Source organism: Corticium candelabrum, chromosome 7 (assembly GCF_963422355.1).
Source record: "Corticium candelabrum chromosome 7, ooCorCand1.1, whole genome shotgun sequence".
NCBI lineage: Eukaryota > Metazoa > Porifera > Homoscleromorpha > Homosclerophorida > Plakinidae > Corticium > Corticium candelabrum.
In genome coordinates, this window is record NC_085091.1 from 4,366,847 (window position 1) to 4,388,934 (window position 22,088).

A 22,088-nucleotide genomic window follows, 5' to 3' on the forward strand; every position below is an offset into this window, starting at 1 on the left:
TTATCCAAACGTGACATACATACATACATACATACATACATACATATATATATATATATATATATATATATATATATATATATATATATATAGTCAATGATAAACATTTGCACATCATAGACAAAAAGAATGTTCAGCAACCACTAGGGCCAGTCTGCCTGCTTGTCTGTCTGTCTGTCTTTTTCATATATTTTCATAAACGAATGCTATTATAACCAAAACTATTTAAAATGTTCCAGAGACCCAATAGGGTCAGTCTGTCTGTCTGTCTGTCTGTCTGTCAACCTGTCTGTCAAACAACATATATAAGAATGCTATAAAATATCAAGGCTACTTGGTCTGTTCTTTGGTTGTTTCTGTTTTTGTTCGTCTATTTCTCTGTCTATTGTTTGTTTTATTTTACTGTGCATTAATCACACAGCAATCACACTGAAATATACAGTATTTATTGATGACTATTGGTCAGTTCAATACAGATTGATATTGACTTCATATGTTCTGCCTAGGTTATTATGTTCGTTTGCAACATTTCAAATTAGTCAGTGGTGGTGAACAAGCTGTATTGCGGAGTGTGTTGATCCAAGCCAAGGTTCATCCCACATCAGTGTCTTTTGCTTACCGCCTGTTTGAATCAAAAGAGGGCAGTCTCACAGTGTCCCAGTATCTATATGACAAGGATGGAAACAAAGTTGTGAGAAATCTGTGGACTCAAATTGGAGACCAGGGCAATAAGTGGCATACAGCTGCGGTGACGGTTGGACCCATTCAGCCATTCATGAAATCGCGAATTAATTTTGTTGCTACCGTTGGTGGTGCATGGCAGAAAGTCGCTATTGATTCAATTGTTTTCTCATAAGCCAATGTTACGGACAGGTTTTGTTGTATCATGACTTTATTGATGATTTGTTTTGAACGTTGTCAGTCCTTCTGTACTTTTCATGTAACAGCAAATCAATAGATTAAGTGAGTTGTTGATTAACTAATTTATGATTGAATTTTGCATTGCCATCTGAAACTGAAACTATGAAACTATCTTTACATGATTATATGAATATTTTAATTTTTGATTTTTTAACAATTTTGTGTATTATATTATATAAAATAACTAATGTTTTATTAACAATGAAATTAGTTATATAATAAATTGACTGTTATCAATAGAAGCCTAAAATTGGCACTAAGACATATTGGTAAAGCCATCTTGATTCTGGCTCCCCTTTGTGGTTTGACAGGAATACACAGTAACATCTGCTGATGTTTGTGAAATAACACAGCTGTGAGTCAAGCATCTGTGATCTGTTAATCTGCATGGTGCAGGAACATAGAAACCAGAGTATAGCAACACTGCATCTTAGGTCTCGCTGAGTAGACATTGTTGTCAGCTAGTTTTCAGTTATTAGCTGTTGGTTTTTAGTGCATAGTGACTATTGGTTCTAGAGTGTAGAGTCTAGCTTTAATATGTACAGACCTGCCAACCTAGCAGTGTCAAAATGCGTGAGTTTGCAAGAAAAAATGTGGGAGAATGCGGGAGTTTAAATTTTTTGGGACACGCCTATGATATCATTAATATATAAAAAATTATATCGTAATAAGTGTTAATATATAAATAATATCTAATCATCAAAATTTAAGTATTTGCATTCCCGGTTGGAAGCCATTAATTAATTTAATTATAGTGCAAAAAATGTATAACTGATTGATTAATGTGCCTAATTAGCGACAAACATCAACACCAATTACTAAACATAATAGTTAATTAAACACAGAACTTGTACTGTACCTACTACTGCCTGTTATAAAAATCTAAGAACAAAGTACATGCACATTCTCGTTGGAATGTTCTGGATTTCATTTTCTTGTGGCCTTCTTGGATAGCTTTCCAGCAATACATATGGTAATCAGGTAACCACATGCACCCCCTTTCCCTTTTCCACTTCTGCCGTATCCTTCTTTTATGTAGGTATTTTGACCAAGTATGTTATGAAAGAGCCGGATGAAGAGAGGGGCTGGCACATAGAAATTGATAATGGGATATCAAGTATGTATGTACACATGCATGTACTAAAACTGTAAGGTGTACAGTTACACAGAACAGGCACGCCCATCATTTTGGTCACACCCACCAATGGTCAGAATGCGGGAGATTTGATGCCAAATGCGGGTAGGCGGGAGAGTGGGCAGCTCTGTATGTATAGTTTGTTTTGGGGAACTGGTTTGACCTCGGCATGTTAGACTTAGATCATGAGTTCATCTTCTAAAGCTTGTAGGGTACTACCGATTTGCGCATACAGTGTATTTACAAAGCCACAAGGACAGGACACTAGAGTGTGTTATTGCAGCTTTATATGCAGAACTCTCAACACTGCAGGATACTATAATTGTTACAAGTGACCAATAATTGTTAAGTCAATGTCCTCTTGTTACGGAACTCCTAATTAATTAGATACCCAAACCACACCAGAAGAAGGTTGAAACTCACTATCACAAAGAAAATATGACTGCAAGTATGAGGTAAGATATACAGACCAATGAGCAATGCGTGCTGCAAGTTTTGGTCAAAGTTAGAAGGTCCTGATCAGCTCTCCTAGAAGAACAGTGAATAATTATTATATTAGGAGAGACAAGCTGCTACAAACAAGGTGAGATTTAATCCGACAGTCAAGATCCTGCATAGCTGATAAAATTTGACATGAATAAATGGCCTCTACATACACTAATTCCTGATAGAATTAAGACTAAACTCCTTGCCAATGTACTCCCCATGCATGGTTGCTGTTCTACAATGCAAAATCAGCATACTAGTAAATAAATTGAAGAAATTACAGAAAGACATGCAGGCACTAAGAAACATTTGATCTGTTGATGCATGCTGACATCCATAGTGGCATAGCATCTGCTTGAAACGGAGTGTATGATCTTTACATATACCTACCAAAGTAGCAGCACTTTATACAGCACTCATGGAATTTAGTCTTCTAACCATTTCCAGTATTAATTGTTAGTTATCTGTCCTGGAGACCACTGCATGTTCTGTAACAATTTTAGAAACAGATCTGGCAAAACTAATGAAGTGACCAATACTCTTAACACCTGCACCACATCCTTTTCTATCCTCTATATAATTAATTAATGACCAGAAACTACACCAGAACTATGAGTGGATAAGTTCTATCCTATTATTAGCCTTGTCATCTGAGTAAACCCAGTAGTAATACCTTTGTTGTGGTTTGCTGTTTGTTGATTGCCACATTGGGACTGGAACTCACAGTTATTAGTGGCATTTGCTGATGTTCTATATTACCATATACCCACAGCATGGATCTATACTCAAATATGAGTATACTCTCTGATCAGTGCTGAGCAATTATGCACACCATGAACTTGAATCTATTTTGCAAGAACACAGATACGAGAGCAACATCACTCACTCACTCACTCACTATACACCTAAAATTCTTATCTTCTGTAGACTTCTTGTATGACAGAGCATAGAAACTGCTAAACTGTCCAATATTAATTAACTTAAACAAACAGAACCCACATCCACAAGAGTGCAGGATAGTTACAATTAGTCAATCAAAACACTTAAAACCACACACATTCTTAATTAATACCAGAGCTCTAACCACACCAAAGTATTTAGCATTCGTCCAGGGAACCCTTACTACCAATAGCAAGCAAAACCTTAGTAAACAGAAAACCGACCCTCTAGACAACACTGGCTTAATCAAAATGATGAACATAACTGTGCATACTGGCGTAATCTGGACATCTGCGGCAGCAGATGCTAGCACACCTTCCACTTCCTAAAGCAAACGTTATAAATGGACTATGGATATCCGCGACCTCCCTAACCGAAGTCATGCGGTCATTCAGTGAGTCACAATTGAGGAAGTCTAACCACATTCGCCGAACATCAGGAGATCCGCAAACCAGTCATTAGACCACACCTCTCCTCCACCCAATATCAATCACACCACTCATATTTATAAAAGCGAATATCTCGAGACCTCTGCATTTCTTGCAGCTCTTCCCTCCCAGCATGTCTTGTGCGGTGGTATCATGTGGATTGCTTCTCGCGCTTGCGACGCTTACTGCGCATGCCCAACTTCAGACACCACTTGCCACTACAACGGGATGCCGAAGCCCGCGATGTCCTAGCACCAAGTGTCAAGAAGTTTTGAACTGTCCTGGTGGTCTGGTGGTTGATAACGAGAGATGTCCGTGCTGCCATGTGTGCGGTTTGCAGTTGGGAGAAGAATGCTCGCCAGAGACGACTGACAACGTTACTGCCTTTCGATATTGTGACGCGGCGTCGGGATTTACGTGCAAGAAGGTTTCGAATGACGATGGAAGTGGAACCGCAGTCGGTCGTTGTGTAGGTGAGTTGTGTGACGTCACGTGAGTTGTTAATGATGCTATTTAGCGCTACGCCCACGCAATCAAGGTAGACGGTTGGTCTGAAGGCAAAAGCTGGATATGACAGCGTTAGATATTAGCAGCAAATGGCCTGAAAACGGCGCATGCGATAGTCACGTGAGAAACATTCCGTCAACGCGCGCTAACGCCTGTAGCCTTGCTGTACCATCAAAAGGCTAGAAGACACTCGCAAGACGTTGGGAAATGTACCCGTGGGTTATGCAATGGGCATGGATGCGCATGCAAGGTTGAAGGGGCATTAGTGCGCTTGCACTTATCACGTGACCTAATTGTTGCTTACCACGTGATGATCGTATGTTTTCACGCTGATATGTAGCGCTCGCATGTTCAAACCCATAAAACGTAACGTATCTGGTGCCTTCGACCTGAGGAAAGATGACGAGTTGGTTTACGCGCGACCTGAACTCTGCTTCAACAACGAGATTGCAAAATCGCTCCCGTTCGTTGTCCTTATTTGTAACGGTGACTAAGCTCTGATATCCAGCTTTGCCTGTAGTTCAGCCCAACCTTCAACTTGACTGCGTAGGCTAGGCAATCAAGTTTGCGGGGGCGTAGCGCTAAACAATGAAGTGATAGCCAGTAATTGCAGCGCTGTGCTTACACCAGACAGAACGCCCACCTGAGGTGCATTCGTTTGGTTATGCACGCACTGATAAACTGGTTTTTAAGTACCAATCAGAACGGTTGTGCTAGAAAGTACCAAACTGGTCGATATTATCCCAACCCCTACTGTTGGCTAGGAAAAGTTGGGATGGGAGGTTACTTGATAGACTGACATCTAGAGGTGTTAATTGGCGGAAGTGATTAATCAATTAACGTAAGCGCTAATGACACCACAATGTTAAACTAAAGTCTGTTCCATTATTGGGGAGGAGGTGGAAACTGCGGTGTTAATTCCAGCTAGTGAAATAAACGGTTCCAGTTTAGCTATGAACTTAGGTCTAAAGGTTCAACCAATGCTTCAACTACATAAGGTTACTAGCTACAGCTGTTTTACTTATCAATCCATAGTTCAAAGTAGGTCTCTGTCAGCTTTCATGTAGTGAGGGAGTGTTATAGCGGTGACTTTGAAGTTATCAGACACCTGGTGTAAATGATAGATGAGGGCAGGGCCAAACTCTGTCATACAGGAAGTTAATAATTGTCAGAATAAAGAACCAATCACAGTATTTATTAACTGATCTGAAACCTCCTCCTTGTGAGCTTTCCAATGATGTTAGAATCAACCTGCTAGGACGTCGCTTCAGGAGATATGGTTTTTTCCCCACGTCCTCTCCAATTATCAAACAGACTTTAAAGCCATTGTGGCAAAGCTATTGTGGCAATGCCATTGGACAAGCTAACTGCCTGTTCAACAGTGAATGAGCGAATTCTCTTCCATAGCTGCTGTACATTGTCAAAGCCATACGAAAGTGAAGAATGATGGTAGGCAGCTCAACCCTAGCAGACTGTCAAAGGGCTGATTAGCACTAATTAAAGGAGAACTCTCACCAAAATCAATTATTTCTCAGATGAAAGCTGTCACTTCATGACACAACCCTTTGCAACCGTTTACTGCAGAAGTTTACCGTAAAGAAGAAATATAGCATTGAAATTACCTGCGTAGGCGTGTTTAGTACCCGTGTGTGGCATATGCGTACCTCTGATTGTTGGTTAGCAAGGAAGACTGATATCTGTGCACATTTTAAGGTAAGCATTGTGATACATATGGTGTCAAGTTGTGATTTATTGACTGAAGCAAACTGGAACCCCAACGTTATCACGCAAGTATCGACTGTGGTAATACAACCTCAGAAGGAGACCCTTCTTAGATTAGCTCATAGATCATGTCTCACTGAATTTTGGGTGCGTTAGGAGCACTTGGTATGGTTAAACCTGAAGTAGTTACTTTGAGAGAGTAAGACTTTGTGTACATACGGGGAATCGTCTGAACAAATCGTTGCCGATTCTCTGCTTCTGTGGCTGTCTGGACAGTAGGTTTCCTGCAAGAAGATACCAGGCCTTGTATCTTTCTTTCAACAAGTTTTAGTATTTGGTGAGAGTTCTCCTTTAAAGAACACAGAGGTGTGAAAATGTTAGTGCCCTGGCCAAAAGTGGGCATTGGAGTTTCTTGAGCCCTGGAACTATACTAAGGTATACTAAGGTGAGTACAGTACAGTGAGTACAGTGAGGATGGTATTGAGCCATGACAGACAAACTGTTTTGTTGATATCAAAAACTGTAGTTTTTACTTGCTCCAGCGTTCAATTGTCCGAATGGGGCATTCAATTATCTGAGGTTCGTTCGTAGAAGTACCGAATTTATAGCAATAAGTCTTTCAGTCTGATAAGTACAGAAAAGTCAAAACCCCACACATATCTTTCATGAAGTCTTTCTATAATGCTAGCTCATCTTTCAACTGAACAACAGTTGAGTGATTCAACCAAGGGGGAGGCGCTATGTAGTGAAATTAGATCTCTTTGATTAGCTAAGCACACACCAACAATGCATTTATCAGGACACACTGCTTACAAATTAGATTACACCATGCAAAAACTGAGGGGTGGAGCAAGGCATTGGAAGCTTCCTAGATAAGTGTAGATTTAGACGGAAACGTGGGACACCAAGATTAGTGCACAGTAAACGTACCACACATACGTGCGCGCGCGCGCGCACACACACACACACACACACACACACAAATCTACGCTAACTATAACATTAATTACAAATTATTTTGTCTAGACAACTGATGAATGATGATATTGAGCAGCTGCCTAACCGCAGACTATGTACCCCATTTGGTTTTTTGTGTTATTGCATAGCCTTAAGCGATAATTGAATGCCCAATTCGGATAATTGATTGCACGAATCGGATAATTGTACGCCGAGTTCGAATAATTGAATGCTGGGTTCGGATAATTGAACGCAAAATACTATAGTTCTAGATGATGATATGGAAGTGGAAGACGACGATACAGCCGACATTTTATTGCTGGTCTTGTTGTTAGACAACATATGGAGAGATGCTCGCCTCATTCCTGTGTATACGTAGTTTGTTGTGCAGTGTACTCTGGACAATTACGAAGCTAGTCAATGGGGACCGACCAATAGGCTGTTAGCAAACAGAGTACAGTGTTTACCAGTTGTGCATGAAGAGGAAAAGTCCACATGTCCAGCAGATAACACATATGCAAAAACGGTGGCAGCTCAGAACAATCTGCTGAAGACTTTCCCCTGCCGTGTTTGTGTGCACGCACATCTAAGAGTGTGTTCATATGATTAGAGCACTGTTAGGGTAGTGTGTTCACACCAAGTAATTGTCACTTAATGTTAGTAACAGTTACATGCCCATGTTTTTAATGGTAATTGTCTATTTTGAGCATATAATAGGCATGCATGCAATACTAGAGCATTTCAAGACTCTTCTCTTTCCAGCTCCTTGCCTAGTTTGACATGGGAGATGAATGAAAGGCTGTTCTACTCGGCGGGCAGTTGCTACATGTCTGTCGTCAATGTTGACATAATTCATTGCATTTTCTTGCCAAAACTGTACTCAATCAGGCACAACTGGTGTCTGATATTAGAACACGACCCGCCCCTCTTCTTCAATCTTCTCAGAGCCAACGTTGTCAGCTGCCAATCTGTTGCTACCACTGCACATAGAAGAGACACGTACTTGTTATTTAAAAGTGCAGACAGTAAGCTGTGGCACCGTTAAGCGGAAACCAACTGCAGTCCGATAATTGAGTAGGTGTGTCGGATATATGCGAACAACATTGGAAGTTGTAAGCTGTCGGACTTGAACAGCAAGACGTCAATCAAGCCCAATCTAACACATCTTGTTGCTTTGTAACTATTCTCTACACTCATTGCGTTTAGATGAAAGAAATTCTTGGTTTGTATGCGTAGGGAAGTGTTCGATATTAGATTGATGACTCTACACCAACTTGATGTGACAATGAACAAGCTTAAGACGACATAAGTGAACTTCATGTGACAACACGCTAAAGTACCTAAAATGTGTGAGTTTGACCTAAAAATGTGTAGAATTAGCTCTCCTTGATTCAAGTATGACATGCCGCAAACAAGTTGTCAAAGTGACAAGTGTCAATCTAATATTTACTTAGGGTGTGATTCTTCATCTTCAACTAAAATGATTGGTAGACTTGTATAGAATAGTTTGCATGCTAGTTTTGACGCAAGTGAACAAATGATCATGTATTGTTATCTATTTAGTAGTACATGTATTGATATTTGGAGACATTAGCGACTTTACTAACATTTAATTCATTCGAACTCTGTGACATGTTTGGAGTGTTTTGTTTGTATAGGGACACGCGTGCAGCCTTGTGTAGAGGGTCGTACGTATGAGAAAGGATGCTTGAAGTGCAATTGTACGGATGGGTCACTTAAGTGTGCGAAAAACAAGGGCATTACTTGTCCGGCACTTACTTGTGGAGCTAGGGAGAGATATCGACCCGTTGACAAATGCTGTGAAGTATGTGCAGGTGAGAGTAATTGCACATGTTTGTACATCACTGTGATGTCAATCTGTGTTACAGAGATATGCAGTTGTGAAGATCCTGTTGTGCCTCCAGTAGTTGCTTTGCCAGGAGGTTCATCTATATTTCATGTTACATTCAGAGAGGAATTACGTCTCACATTTGCTGTTGAAAACCTTGCTCGAGACCTTGCTCAAGACAATATGCTATCCAACTTGGGTATTTACCGCAATGGACGTGAACTCTTGCCAACATCTAAGTATCTTTCAATACAAATCATCCGGGTTGCTCTTTCACAAAGTGGTGCAAGTTTCCGTGATGATTTTGTCGAAATCACATTTGTTCTGGAGGCAGCAAAGAAGACTGATAGTGGTAACTACACGTTGGCGATCGAAAATCGTATAGGAACAACTAGTACAAGTTTCATTCTCCAAGTGATAAGTATGTCTATTCTGTGATGGAGGTTAGGTTTCTCGTGAAATTTTTTATGTGTAGAACGCAGGTTGAAGAATTGTACATTTGAGACTGATCTCTGTGATTGGATTAATGGAGGTAACCTTAATGAAAATGAGGTTGGCTGGTTGCGCCGCAGGGGAGAAACACCATCTCATTCTACTGGACCTGTGGCAGGATATGGAGGATCGGGTATGGAATGTTTGAGTTTACTGTTGACAGTCTGTTTAGCCGTTGGTCATGTTCTTTTATGTATTTGTTCACCTGTCTTACTGGTTGTTGTCTGTCTTTCCATCTGCCTGGAAATTAGCATGTGGCCTTATTTGCAAGTACCATTGCAGGAAGAAAGTTGGTTTCATAATAACATGTAAAACTTCCATACCTGCATAACAGGTATGAAACTGACAATCAGTGGCATGTCATACATGACAGTGAGTTGTGGTTGTTGAATTTAGTAAGCCTCTACCAGACCCTCTTATGCTGTTGTGCCAGTTTCTCTCTGGCATTGTGTCATGCAAGATGTAGGCACGACAGCACAAGAGGGACTTGTAGGAGATTAGGTTTAATAAACAATTATCAGTGCCAATGAGGCTATTGGCACTAAGTAGTCGTCCATGACACAAGGCTGGTCGTGTGAAGGAACCCTGGTGCAAACATTGTGGTGAAATTGCACTTTGTTATTAGCCTCATACCAGACCCTTTTGTGCTGTTGTTAGTCTATGATCCAAGTCCAGAATTATGACATGTTGTTGTACCCTTCGTCCAACTTTTATCTTTCAGTATATTCCTGCTAATTTAATGGTGCTTATTGCAAATGTGAACGTTGCCTTTTGATTAAAGTGTCCTACATTGGAGAAATGGAGGGTAGCATGGTTGTCATGGCAACCATGCAATTGTGTAATTTATCATTTCTTTTTAAGAAAATTTTACATTACAGTAGCTGTGGGTATTTTTCTGCACTTGACATGGTTCTCCCTAAAGCATGGTAGCGTGGCACTTCACCACGCTGAGCAACCCTAGCCACATGACCAAGCCTTTCACATGTGTTCTACCCAAGGTAGATGTACAGTGCTGTATAGTGCTGTACACTACTGTACACTGCACTTACATATACAGTAAGCAGATGGCATTAGTGTGTGTTAAATGAACGTGGAAGACATCTCAGGCTATAATGACTTAATTTCTTTTGTCTTTGGGGCAGAAGGCTTCAGTAATTAAATAATATGCAGTTTGACCCACAGTTTTTTAATCATATGTTAAGTCTGGGTATCTGAGGGTACATCGCAGTAATAAGAGGCATGACTTGCAACTACCATATCTGCCACACTATTCTGAAGTCTTGGGGAAAATCCTGCTTGTTTTGTCTTAGGTTTATCTAAGTATCTGAAGTACAGTTCATTAAGTTTAATTAATGATTTGATGCCATAAGCGGGTGGAGGAGAGGCTAAGCAATGTTTGTGATTGTGGTTTTGAAAAGTGAGATTTTAACAAACTCTAACTGCAGCAACTCCAACACTAAAGAGTTATGAAGTACTTCAAGAGTCGTCATCGCTGCTTGACAGGACATCATTATTGGCTATGTCAACATAATTGCCATCACGATCTGGCTGTTCAGTAGTGCATATACACTCTTAAGTGCACTTGCAAGTATCAGTGCACTAGAGCCCATTCCATATTACCAGAACATGAGCAGCTACTGCAGCAAGGACATAAAAGGAATTCCAGCAGAGATTAAGGACCTGGCAGCTGATCTGGCCATTGATTAGCTAATGAAGTCGAATCTTCAGCGCCCATCCATGCATGGAATTTTGGGAGTATACAGTAAAAAGGGCCGGTCTCCAGAGTGCCGCCTGGTAATGTGCATGCACAATGCATGTGGAGTCGCTGAGAATTGTGTGGAATCACATCCAGTAAATGCATGCACAGGGAAGAGAGCTTAGAGGAATCTAGGCTTAAAATATGAGACATTGTGGACAAATCGATGGTCTGTTTTGTCCCTGCTCGACATATTATTCTACAAGGAAGTGGAAAGGCAAGAGTGTACCCTATAATGGCTGCAGTGTCATAAATGTTTGGTTGAACGAATCATGATACTATAATATTAGTGCTGCCATGTTCTGCAGCATGTCTGGGACTTGATCGCTGAACCACTTGTGTATTCAGATGCTTGCTGTTAGCATGCGTATAACACTGCAAAAACTGCTATTCTATAACATACAGATACTTGCTAACAGTTGTTAGCATTTTATGTATGCTGTCTACTTTTAGTGACATCATTTTTAATAACTGATATGCTGACCATACACACCACAGGGGTGCCAACCCCATAAAATTAGAAATATGGCTGTGGCGTCATTGGTGCAGGGCATTCTGTCTTGTGCATGCGTACATCTACCACAGATATAGTAATCTCAAACATCTTCTGATCCCACTGGTACACGCTACACCTGTACTTCTAGTCTGTAAACGCTTCCACTCCATACATCACTGCAGTGGACCTTAGTGGTTTAGCAGTTCAATTCGTACATCCGGCTGGCATTGCTAATAATAATATCAAACCTAGTATTCAAACGTTACATTCTGTTACACGAACAACAGTTTGTCATGCGATGAAGACGTGAAAGAATCTTGAATACACTGCGACGCTGCATTGTAGTACAGAAATCAGTTGTGCTATTAAAAGTCTTCAAAATTTCTAACTTGGGACAAGACTTTGAAAGGGCAACATTTGTATATACGAGTCAACAAATGTTTTGAAAGCAAAGCATTAAAGTTGGACGAGGGGTGCAATGATGGTCACGTTTTAGAGGGCTTTTCAGCATTTGCTCATAGACAAGTGCAGAATGTAGGCTGGTCTTGAATATAAATATTTCCAGTCAAGAAACCTACTGTCTTCACAAATGTGTTTGTCTACAATATCTCCTAGCAACACACATGCTTGAATACCTATTTCTCTGATTAAATGCTGTGGCGTTTATTTGCTAAAGGCTCTGTCCATGCTTTAGGAGTGTCACGCTGTAGTTTTCACACCTTTTGAAGAGAACAACACCTACGATACTGGTATGAATTTCACACTTCGAGACTTCACTTACTAAAACAGTATCTGAGTAGTCTAAAAAATGACACCTCCGAAGAAGTTGTATGGTTTTTCCTTCAAAAAGAGCAACAGATGAAATACGGCATTTATTCGAAGGTGGCGTTTATATTTTATTGGTACACTCCGATGTGGCATTTAAATATGGGCGGTGTTTAATCGAAGAAATACAGTAATCAACTTTATTAATTGCCAATGCAATGGTACTGTCTCTTTGTTTGTCTGTTTGTGGGCACTGCATTTGCCATACCTTGTCCTTTGACATGTAAGTAATCCAATGTGTGAGTTACACTGTGAGTAATCCAACAGGAGCTAAATTATTATGACTAATTTATTGGTAATTTTGATGAGGTGTGACTTGCTAATTTGTGCCCAGGCTACTATATTTATTTGGAGACTTCCAGGCCCGCTGGTGAAGGACAAAAAGCAGAGTTGCGCAGTGTGTCCATCAAGGCAGAGTCTCATCCCACCAAACTGTCGTTTGCTTACCACATGTTTGGCCCCAATGTTCGCAGCCTCCAAGTAGACCAGTTTCGATATGACAAGGATAACAAAAAGGTACGACATACACTGTGGACTCAGAGTGGTGATCAGGGCAACAAATGGCATACAGCTTCAGTGACGATTGGTCCAATCCAGCCATATGTGAAATCACGAATTGCATTTGTTGCTACCGTCGGTAATGACACGCTGGGAGACATTGCCATTGATTCGATCGTTTTGTCTTAGACTCATACCCGTATGGGTAACACACCACTCTCTTTGTTAGCACTAGTTTTGAAAGTATGACTGTGTGAGGACAATGGCTTTCAATGTTTTCAGTTTCCATCGGTGTTTGTCTAACTGTCGTATAACAGAGTTAATAGACTCAGCAAAAGTGTGGTTTATGGTACATGTCAATATGTTCATGTTCACAGGTCTGTTTATGGTACCTTAACAAGGGTGTTGCCAGGATTTTGTAAGGCACTTCAGAGACCACGCTCCATGCTGAGTTTTATGGCCATGCCCACATGCACAAGGTTTGATGCTGGTTTGCTTACTGACATGCTTCGCTTCACAAACTGTTGTCACCGAATCCTCAGGCACAAAAGACACACCTTAGATCTGCCTACATGCTCACAGCCAGAAGCAAAACATATGACAGAAAAATACTGACAGATACTGACGTAAATAGTGGGCGGTGCATGACAACCACTGTTGCAGCTAGTATTTGCCCTAATCGATCTTATCTTCAAACCAAGTATCCCAGGTGCTACATTCAAAGAACAAACTTGTTTGCCTCAAACAAATTTACCACTTTTTAAAATACAAAGTCCATTGTCTTCATAGCTAATCACTGCCTACTCAGTAAAGCACAGCAGACTTGAGCCAAGGCACAGCGCAGCACCGTGCCTTTTGTATGCTGGGGACAACCCTACTTGAAGACTATTTTGTTCCATTGTAAACGCATGATTACAGTGTGCTTGTGTGACATATGCTTTAGTGGTTCTAAGTACAGACAGGCAGTGCTTCTCACCTCTGTGGATCTGAGAGTACTGTGTAGGGGTCAGATTAATTATCGACTGTCCTGGTACTATACTACAGGTACATACAGAACGAACCAGTTGTGATGTTGACGGTAAAGAAAAGACATTCGCCATTTGCCTGTCACGAGAGGTATTTAGAGACATACTACCAATGTATATGTTTGCAGTAAAGATCAATCTAGGAGCCCATTGTTTCTGTTGCTTACAAAACACAAGCTCCTACTCTACCCTGTTCCAATGACTGGTCCCATAGTTCTACCCTAGAGTAGTGATCACAAGAATTAAAATTTTCGCGTCTGTGCAAACTGCCATACACATGAAGACAGATTGGTTTATGGCAGTCTGTGATGCTTTGTGTTGAGCACGCACAAACTCAATACACTGTATATCGTATATCATTATCCTCAAATCACTATCACATAGGCATATTTCTCTCAGTAATAAATAGCTGCTTTACAAAATAGATCTGACATACTGTCGCTAGAAAAATTACTAACGATTCAATGATGGTCCAGAATGGAACCATTACGTTGTTACTCTCTACCAAATAAACGTCTCTGCTCTCGTGAGCAACGAGTAACATCTGTGTGTGTTCAGCACGGTACAATGCTACCTCGATCTTGTCAAGTGCTTCCTGTAAATAATCAACCGATAGTACAACCACATAACAGCAGTTTGTACTAAAATGTTTTGCCACCGTGCAATCGTTTGGGATATCTCATTTGAAGACAAGGCTTAATTAATGTGATGCTGTAGTTACTAAATACCATATGTGCAAATCATGATTGAGTGATTACATTTAGCTAGAGGTTAAATTTCTACATGTATCATTAAAGAGTCCAAACATAAGCACTGTGAAAAGACTATATAATCAGCAAGATACAATTTTGTTATCAAAATTAGCCAATTGCATTCATTAATGATATGTGCAAGTGTTGAGCACTGGGTTTTCATATCATGTGCAAGCCTTCGCTGTCTCTATATACTGCTAATTTGACGCATTGTAACAGGCTGCGTCTTTAGGTCAAGTGTGTAGCATGGTTACAAATTAGCAGCCAGTATACATGCTGTGGTCCATACTCATTACTATCAAGTCTAACAGCTTTATGAAGAGTAGATACTGTACACATTAACTTTGTGCACTGTGTGACTATTTACTGGTGTCGTGTGTACTTGCTTTGCAAATCTGCTCAATTGACTGATGCTAGTAAATCAATCGGATTATCCATTCATTATTTAATAATTTGTTAAGTTCATGTAAAATCAGCCTTCTCAGATTTTTCTGGGAAACCCTGCATACACACGTACATACAGATACCATGTGGAATAAATGTCTGAAAAGAGCCCAGTCTTATAATGCCTTGGTGCACATGTCTACGGTAGTCTGCCTGGTGTGGTGGTGGTGGTGGTGGTGGTGGTGTGTGTGTGTGTGTGTGCGCGCGCATGCGCAAATGCGTGCATGAAAAATGGCCTTCTGGTAAGAAATTACGTTTTCTTGGATTTAGAAGATGTTTTCATTCATAGATTTACAAGACAAAGCTTCATTTCTTAGTTATGGATGATTTCTCAGTTGATTGCACACCAAGGCATCAGTCTAACTGCATTATCTGCAAGTGACTGTCCAGAGGCCACTACATGTATGTGCAGAGGCAGTCCTTGTATGATTGCATTTGTCTAGACCATGCCTGGTAAAGTGATCGCGACAAAGATGCAGGATTGTAGACTGACAATGCATTATGCATGCATGGTGACATCACTCAGATCACGCATGTACACCTATGCTATTCATGCACCAATTGACACTCTAAAGCCTCATAATAAACTTAATCGGCCATTTCTGTGATTAATTAATTTCAACAAACACATTTTCACCGCTGAACGGCCAGTGCTGTTAATTGGAAGAGCTCAGTTTCGGACATTCACAGTACATTCATCATTACATACATACATACATATACACATACATACATACATACATACATACGTACATACAAACTTCTCTTACTGAAATTTTAGCAAATTCATTTGGTTCGTTCTCAGCCAGTTCCATACCAGCCCCTTCCTCCATTGTTGATGCCACACCAATCGACACAAACAACTGTTTACTTGACACCTGACTAAACTCGTTGCTGAAGCAAATCTCATAATCGCCCAACTCAGTCACGGGGATACCCACATGCGAATCCCAAGAGTTCATAATCCGGGACTTCATCAATATTATCTTCCTCCTTGGATTTCTAACAAAATAGTCGATGTCAAGATTACCTCCTTTCGTTACTTGGAATTCGACGTCTAGAGTCTGGTCTTGTTCGACGCGTTGATAAAAACACTCCTTGATGCCAGGCGGTAAACGCAATGAAAACGACGTTCCTGGGCCGTGAACTTCTATTGTGTCCTCGTAATCTGGTTGTAGGTGGGCAAACAAGGGAGTTGACAAGAATGCAACGAGTATGTGAAGACTCATAGCAGAAATACAGGTAGCCAACAACGCAAGATTTTCAGACGCGCACGCGCACAATCACAGCATGATGAAAACACGAACAAAACACGTACAGTACAACGGACCATGTACTCATACTCACAACGACTCTCTAGGCTACCTAACCAGTCCAAGGCTCAAGTGCACGCAACACGTACGTGTACACACCAGCTAAATCAGTAGTCTCGCGTAGCCAGACCCTTTCCGCCTACATTCTTCTAAGCCACGCCTTTAGACTTTGCTGGCCTCCTGAGGCGGTGCTCCCATCGCCATTTGCAACACTAGACTCGTGCCCAGTCCTCCTAGACTTGTACCCAGTCCTTCTCGCGCGCGCTCTACGTGTTTTGGCAGCACGTGCTTTTTGTTTTACTTGCCTAGCTAGTGGAACACAAGCACGTGCCGAAACACGTGGAGCGCGCGCGAGGAGGAGGACCTTACCAACCACACGTGTGAAACCACATGGACCTATACAGACGTGACAGCTAGCGCACGTGGTGTAGCAACCTAGCGCGAAGGTAGCCTCGGCCTCCCAGACCCGTGTAGCGCCGATTCAAAATCGTCCTCCACGCATGGGTCTGGGATGGTACCGCCCCTTCTCAATATATTGCGGCTGGTCCTAGGACCAGCATTAGTGTTCAGTTTCATAATGCATACCTTTCCAATTACAGCTGAAGACATCTCATGCATATCTGCTGTCTACCAAAGACTACACTGTACACAAACGACGACTTGTAGTGCGCTCTTCACGCAAACTCACGCCCCTACACGTCGTGGTTTGTATTCTGCGCCTGTCAACGGCTGTAGCGACACCTAGTAGAGCCGTTTGTTCGAACCGATTCTCCGACATCTACACTAGCCAGCCAGCTGCATTCTCAACGACTTCATGATCACGTCTACTAGATATACAAAGTCTTGCGGAGAATTCACGGCGAAGTTTTGTAGCGATTTCGCGGCGAATCCGGACGATCGAGTCACAGCGGACGCTAGCGGATGCGCGCATCGCGAATTTTCATCGCGAATTTGCGGCTCCACGCGCGACTAACAACTACTCGCAGCGGATTCACGGCGATCAGACACATGCCGATCGCGTCTGCGGCACCACTAGTAAAAGAAAGTGCTTCCTAACGTCCCATTCGCGTTCCCTACTAACACACAAATGATAAAACCGTAGCTACTGTAAACACAAAGGTACCCGTGCAGCGGGACGCGACATGATGTTCTAGCGCTACCTGTCGTCGTCGTTCTTGTATTACAGCTGTATTGGAAAGGTATGAAACTGAACACTAAAGGCTGGTTCACAATATGCATGCGCTGCGATCCGATGGTGTGCGCCAACATCAAAGGATGCCGCCGTCGGAGCGCAGTGGCGCAGAGTGGAGCGCAACAATAGGATCAGCTCTATTTCGATGCGCTCGACCGGAAACGTCGTACGCCAAACAGGAAATGTAATTTACAGTTCTCCAATCACCGCACATGTTTAATTGGTCACGAGATGTAGAGTGCCATGTCCGGGAATTCAAGTCAAGGGCGCGTGCCATGGACAGCATTGAAGAGCTTCTGATAGAAGCCGTTAGACGGCTTCCTTGTCTGTGGGACGTACAAAGCAAGCCCTACAGAGACGCTAGAGCCAGAGAGAACGCGTGGTGCAGAGTTGCCCATGAAGTTGGTCGCGGCATTTCTGCAGAGGAGTGCCAGAAGAAGTGGAGGCGAATCCGTGACAAGTACGTCAAGGAACGACGGAAGCTGGCGAAACCGTCTGGATCACAAGGGCCACCATCAACATCGTCCTGGGTTCTCTACAGCTATCTGGGCTTCTTAGCAGACACGGTCAAGCACAGCATGTAAGCACGTATTTGCTCTTGTTTGTCTGTATAGATGTTAGTGTTACTTATAAATTAATTAAGAACTCTATAGTACTGTTGGTTGCATGAAATATAAATAGAAATAACTACATTTAAAAGACAAGATGAAAATAGGCACATTACATGTCTCCCAGTTGCATAGATAGTGAGGCAATGTCTTTTCTGCTGTTTTGATAATCAACACTTGCTGCAGCTAGACTTGCAGGATCTCTATGCCTCTTTGTCCGCCTTCTCTCTATTGCCTGTTTTACTGTGCCTAATGTACTTAAATAATTACAACTAGTAAATGAAGCCATGTCCTACTCGCTTCGGAGCTACAGTGTATTTAGTTGTGTGTGTGTGTGTGTGTGTGTGTGTGTGTGTGTGTGTGTGTGTGTGTGTGTGTGTGTGTGTGTGTGTGTGTGTGAGGGAGAGAGAGAGTGTGTGTGTGTTTGTTTGTTTGTGTGTGTGTGTGTTTGTTTGTTTGTGTGTGTTTGTGTGTGTGTGTTTGTTTGTGTGTGTTTGTTTGTTTGTGTGTGTGTGTGTGTGTGTGCGTGTGTGAGAAAGAGGGAGGGAGGGAGAGAGGGAGAGGGAGAGAGAGAGGGAGAGAGAGAGGAAGAGAGAGAGGAAGAGAGAGAGGGAGAGAGAGAGAGGAAGAGAGAGAGGGAGAGAGAGAATTAATGAAATGATTATGAAACAAACACAAAATTGATTAGTGTATTCAGTGTGAATATCAAATTAATGTAAATTTTATTAATTTTTGTGTATCTATTGATCACAATGTACATCTCTAGATGGGGTGAGCCATTGAACTAATGAACTACGACGTAATCTGAACATCGCCTGTATGTCTCTCTCTGTGAATGTCAGTCTCACTGCTCGTCTGTATTTCTGTCCGTGCGTCTTTTTGCTTGTCCACTTGTCTGTCTGTCTGACATCTGGCTGGTTGTCTTTTTAACAGCATATATGTTTGTCTGTTGGTGTGCTGGCTTGTCTGCCTCTGTGTAATAATTTAATTTGGTCTGACTGTAACCACCCATTTCTGTGATTATTGTTGAATCTCATCGCAAAAACTTGAGTTTTGGAGGCTTCAATGTTGTGTATGTATGTCCTACAGGACCGATAGTAACTTTGGTGTCCAAGAAAGCCAACAGTCAACATGTCTTACTGAAAACACAGAAAGGTGAGAAAATGCTAATTGATTATGTAATTATTAGACCATACCAATATGAAAGTTGTTGCATGAATCGATTCACGATGAAGCAAGCCGAAGTGTTTGACAAAGTCTCTTGTCTGCTTATTTCAGGGAGTTAGCAGAACAAGAGAGCTATGTTCAAATTCTCAACAACCCATCCTCCCCGACTGGTTTCTCCAACCCTTCCTTATCGCCAACTCCACCAGATTTCAATGATGAAGTTGATACATCGAGAATTGAACCAGGAACGGATGCAACATTTAGTCGTTCTTACAATAGGTCTCAAACTCGTTCTCCTGCCATTTTAAGTGTCCCATCTAGTTACAGTCTTTTGCGTCAAGAGCAAACACCTTCACTTTCCTCTGTACATCAATCTAATAAGAAAAACGCCAGGGTTGAACCAGATTCCGTTGAGTCAAAAATACTTCATCAACTCCATCAGCTAGAAAGTCAAGCACAACAACAACAGCTTGAATCTGATGAAGAAGGTCTCTTTAGTAGACAGGTTGCTGCCGCTCTACGTCGTTTCAACCCACACCAAAAGGCATTTGCAAAACTGAAAATACAGCAGGTGTTGTTTGATGTGGAGTTGAGTGGAATAACACAGGAAAGTTTCCTCATATGTAGATGCCAAAGTAATGAGAACTTTGTGAACTATAGAATTTAGTGATAGAAATGTTCTGTAGATTTGCATTTTAATTAAGAAAGTTGACAAACAGATAGATAGACACAGACAGACAGGCAGACAGACAAACAGACAGATAGACAGACAAAGAAAAGAAAAAAATGATGTATAAAAATATATGAAGATTTGATAGACAGACAGACAGACAGACAGACAGACACATTGTTTTATTGATTTTAAACTTCAAAGATACAACAAGCAAATCTTCAAAAGTATACAAATCCACCTCAGTCCATTACTCTGTTCATCAATTCAGACAGGCAGACGAGACAGACAGACAGAGACAGACAGAGACAGACAGATTGACACAAAACAGACAAATCACAAGTCATTTGCAACAAAAATTGATATTCAAAATCTGTGCAAGTACTTAGGTATGCTCTCTTTGAGGTATTTAGTGGCTTTTAAAAAAGCCGGTTATAAAAAGACTCAAGCTGTGGGATTGACATTAGTGGCTTTTAAAAAAACCGGTTATAAGATGAAAGACTCAAGCTGTGCGATTGACATGGTTGTATTGCCAAGGCAACTCACCCTCTCAAGAGCTGAAGTACTCTCGGTAACACTCCCTTATTGCTGCTGCAGAACTACTTGATCGGTTTCCTGCGACTTGGCCAATTGCTCTCAATCCATCACCATCAGGAACATCTTGTCTCCAATTCCCTTGCACAATCTGACCCGATCCATCCTCACTATCTGTAAATCCTGGAGGGCAGTATGTAGACGACTCGTACGTTCTTAGAAAGTTATGAAGAGCAACTGCAGCCTTTGTGAAAGTCGTGACATGCTGAGGAGTGGCCAATATTGGTCGTCGAAAGATGCGCCACCTTGCTGCCAGTATCCCAAACGTATTCTCAATAACTCTTCTGGCTCTGCTAAGACGATAGTTGTACACAACCTTTGACACATCAAGACCCTTGCCTGGATACGGCCTCATCATGTTCACCTTCAGTGGAAACGCTTCATCTGCAACAAAGACAAACGGAGCAACAACATTGCTTTGGGGGATTGATTGGGGTGGTGGTAAACTCAGGGTGCCCAAATCAAGTGCTTGCCCAAAGCCTGAATTCGAAAAGACTCCACCATCACTGTGTCGTTCAGCATCGCCTATGTCCACAAGAAGAAAACGATACTGTGCATCGCAGACAGCCATAAGAACTATTGAATGACACCCCTTATAATTGTAAAAAAAGACGAGCCAGAGTTAGGAGGATCTTGTATCACTACATGCTTTCCATCCAAAGCACCCACACAATTTGGAAAATTCCAAATTTTCCGAAATTCCTAGCTCACTTGCCTCCAGTCTTGCTCATTGTCAGGAGCCTTTACGTATTCCGGGGCAAGTACCTCCCACAAAGCATGGCAAGTCTCTCGCACAATACCGCACACGGTTGAACGCCCAACACGGAAGCCAAACGATAATGACGTCTGAGAATCCCCAGTTGCCAAAAAGCATAGTGTCAAAGCGAGGCCCTCAGCAGGTGAAATCTGTACACGGATGGCACTTCCATAGCTACGTCGACGTAGAAGAGGCTCCACTTTTGCTAGTAAGAAATCAAATGTTCCTTTCGACATTCTGAGATATCGAAAGTGACTCTGGGAATCGTACAGACGCATTTCTTGTAGCAGCTGGTGGAACTCTCCTTGCTGTTGTCTTCTGGAGAAGATCTCACATACCCACACACGTCGACGGTTCTTTGCCTTGTTGCTGCGATATCGCCGCAAAAGGCACAACAGAAGCAACTGTTTCTTTGCATTTAATAGTAGACATATTGTGATAGTCACGTGGCTAGATATTGTCATGTGACAATTAGTCCGTAATCTAATTATAGTCATCAGAGCGCAGCTCACACACGCGCTCCGTCATATTGTGAACAGCGATCCGCTGCACCGC

General features: G+C 41.7%; 2 protein-coding genes and 1 pseudogene across 2 annotated transcripts; 1 reads left to right on the plus strand and 2 right to left on the minus strand.

Moving 5' to 3' along the window:
• Positions 1 to 3,969: 3,969 nt before the first annotated feature.
• LOC134182037 (uncharacterized) lies at positions 3,970 to 13,363 on the plus strand. Its single transcript, XM_062649358.1, has 5 exons — positions 3,970 to 4,382; positions 8,754 to 8,930; positions 8,985 to 9,365; positions 9,420 to 9,569; positions 12,848 to 13,363. Exons 1-5 carry the CDS (start codon positions 4,043 to 4,045, stop codon positions 13,198 to 13,200), a joined length of 1,401 nt encoding a protein of 466 aa, XP_062505342.1. The 5' UTR covers positions 3,970 to 4,042; the 3' UTR covers positions 13,201 to 13,363.
• A 918-nt stretch (positions 13,364 to 14,281) lies between these two features.
• LOC134182163 (transmembrane emp24 domain-containing protein 5-like) lies at positions 14,282 to 16,767 on the minus strand. Its single transcript, XM_062649528.1, has 2 exons — positions 16,003 to 16,767; positions 14,282 to 14,631 (listed from the first exon to the last, which is right to left on the minus strand). The coding sequence occupies exons 1-2, from the start codon at positions 16,459 to 16,461 to the stop codon at positions 14,413 to 14,415; spliced, it is 678 nt and encodes a 225-aa protein (XP_062505512.1). The 5' UTR covers positions 16,462 to 16,767; the 3' UTR covers positions 14,282 to 14,412.
• A 3,965-nt stretch (positions 16,768 to 20,732) lies between these two features.
• On the minus strand, positions 20,733 to 21,927 carry LOC134181710 (uncharacterized; annotated as a pseudogene).
• Between the last annotated feature and the right edge of the window lie 161 nt (positions 21,928 to 22,088).

Coding starts and splice junctions, on each gene's coding strand:
- LOC134182037 (XM_062649358.1), top strand. CDS start 4,043: ATGTCTTGTGCGGTGGTATCATGTGGATTGCTTCTCGCGCTTGCGACG. Junction 9,366..9,419: donor TTTCATTCTCCAAGTGATAA/GTATGTCTATTC, acceptor TTTTATGTGTAG/AACGCAGGTTGAAGAATTGT. Junction 9,570..12,847: donor GGCAGGATATGGAGGATCGG/GTATGGAATGTT, acceptor ATTTGTGCCCAG/GCTACTATATTTATTTGGAG.
- LOC134182163 (XM_062649528.1), bottom strand. CDS start 16,461: ATGAGTCTTCACATACTCGTTGCATTCTTGTCAACTCCCTTGTTTGCC. Junction 14,632..16,002: donor ATGAATTTGCTAAAATTTCA/GTAAGAGAAGTT, acceptor GATTATTTACAG/GAAGCACTTGACAAGATCGA.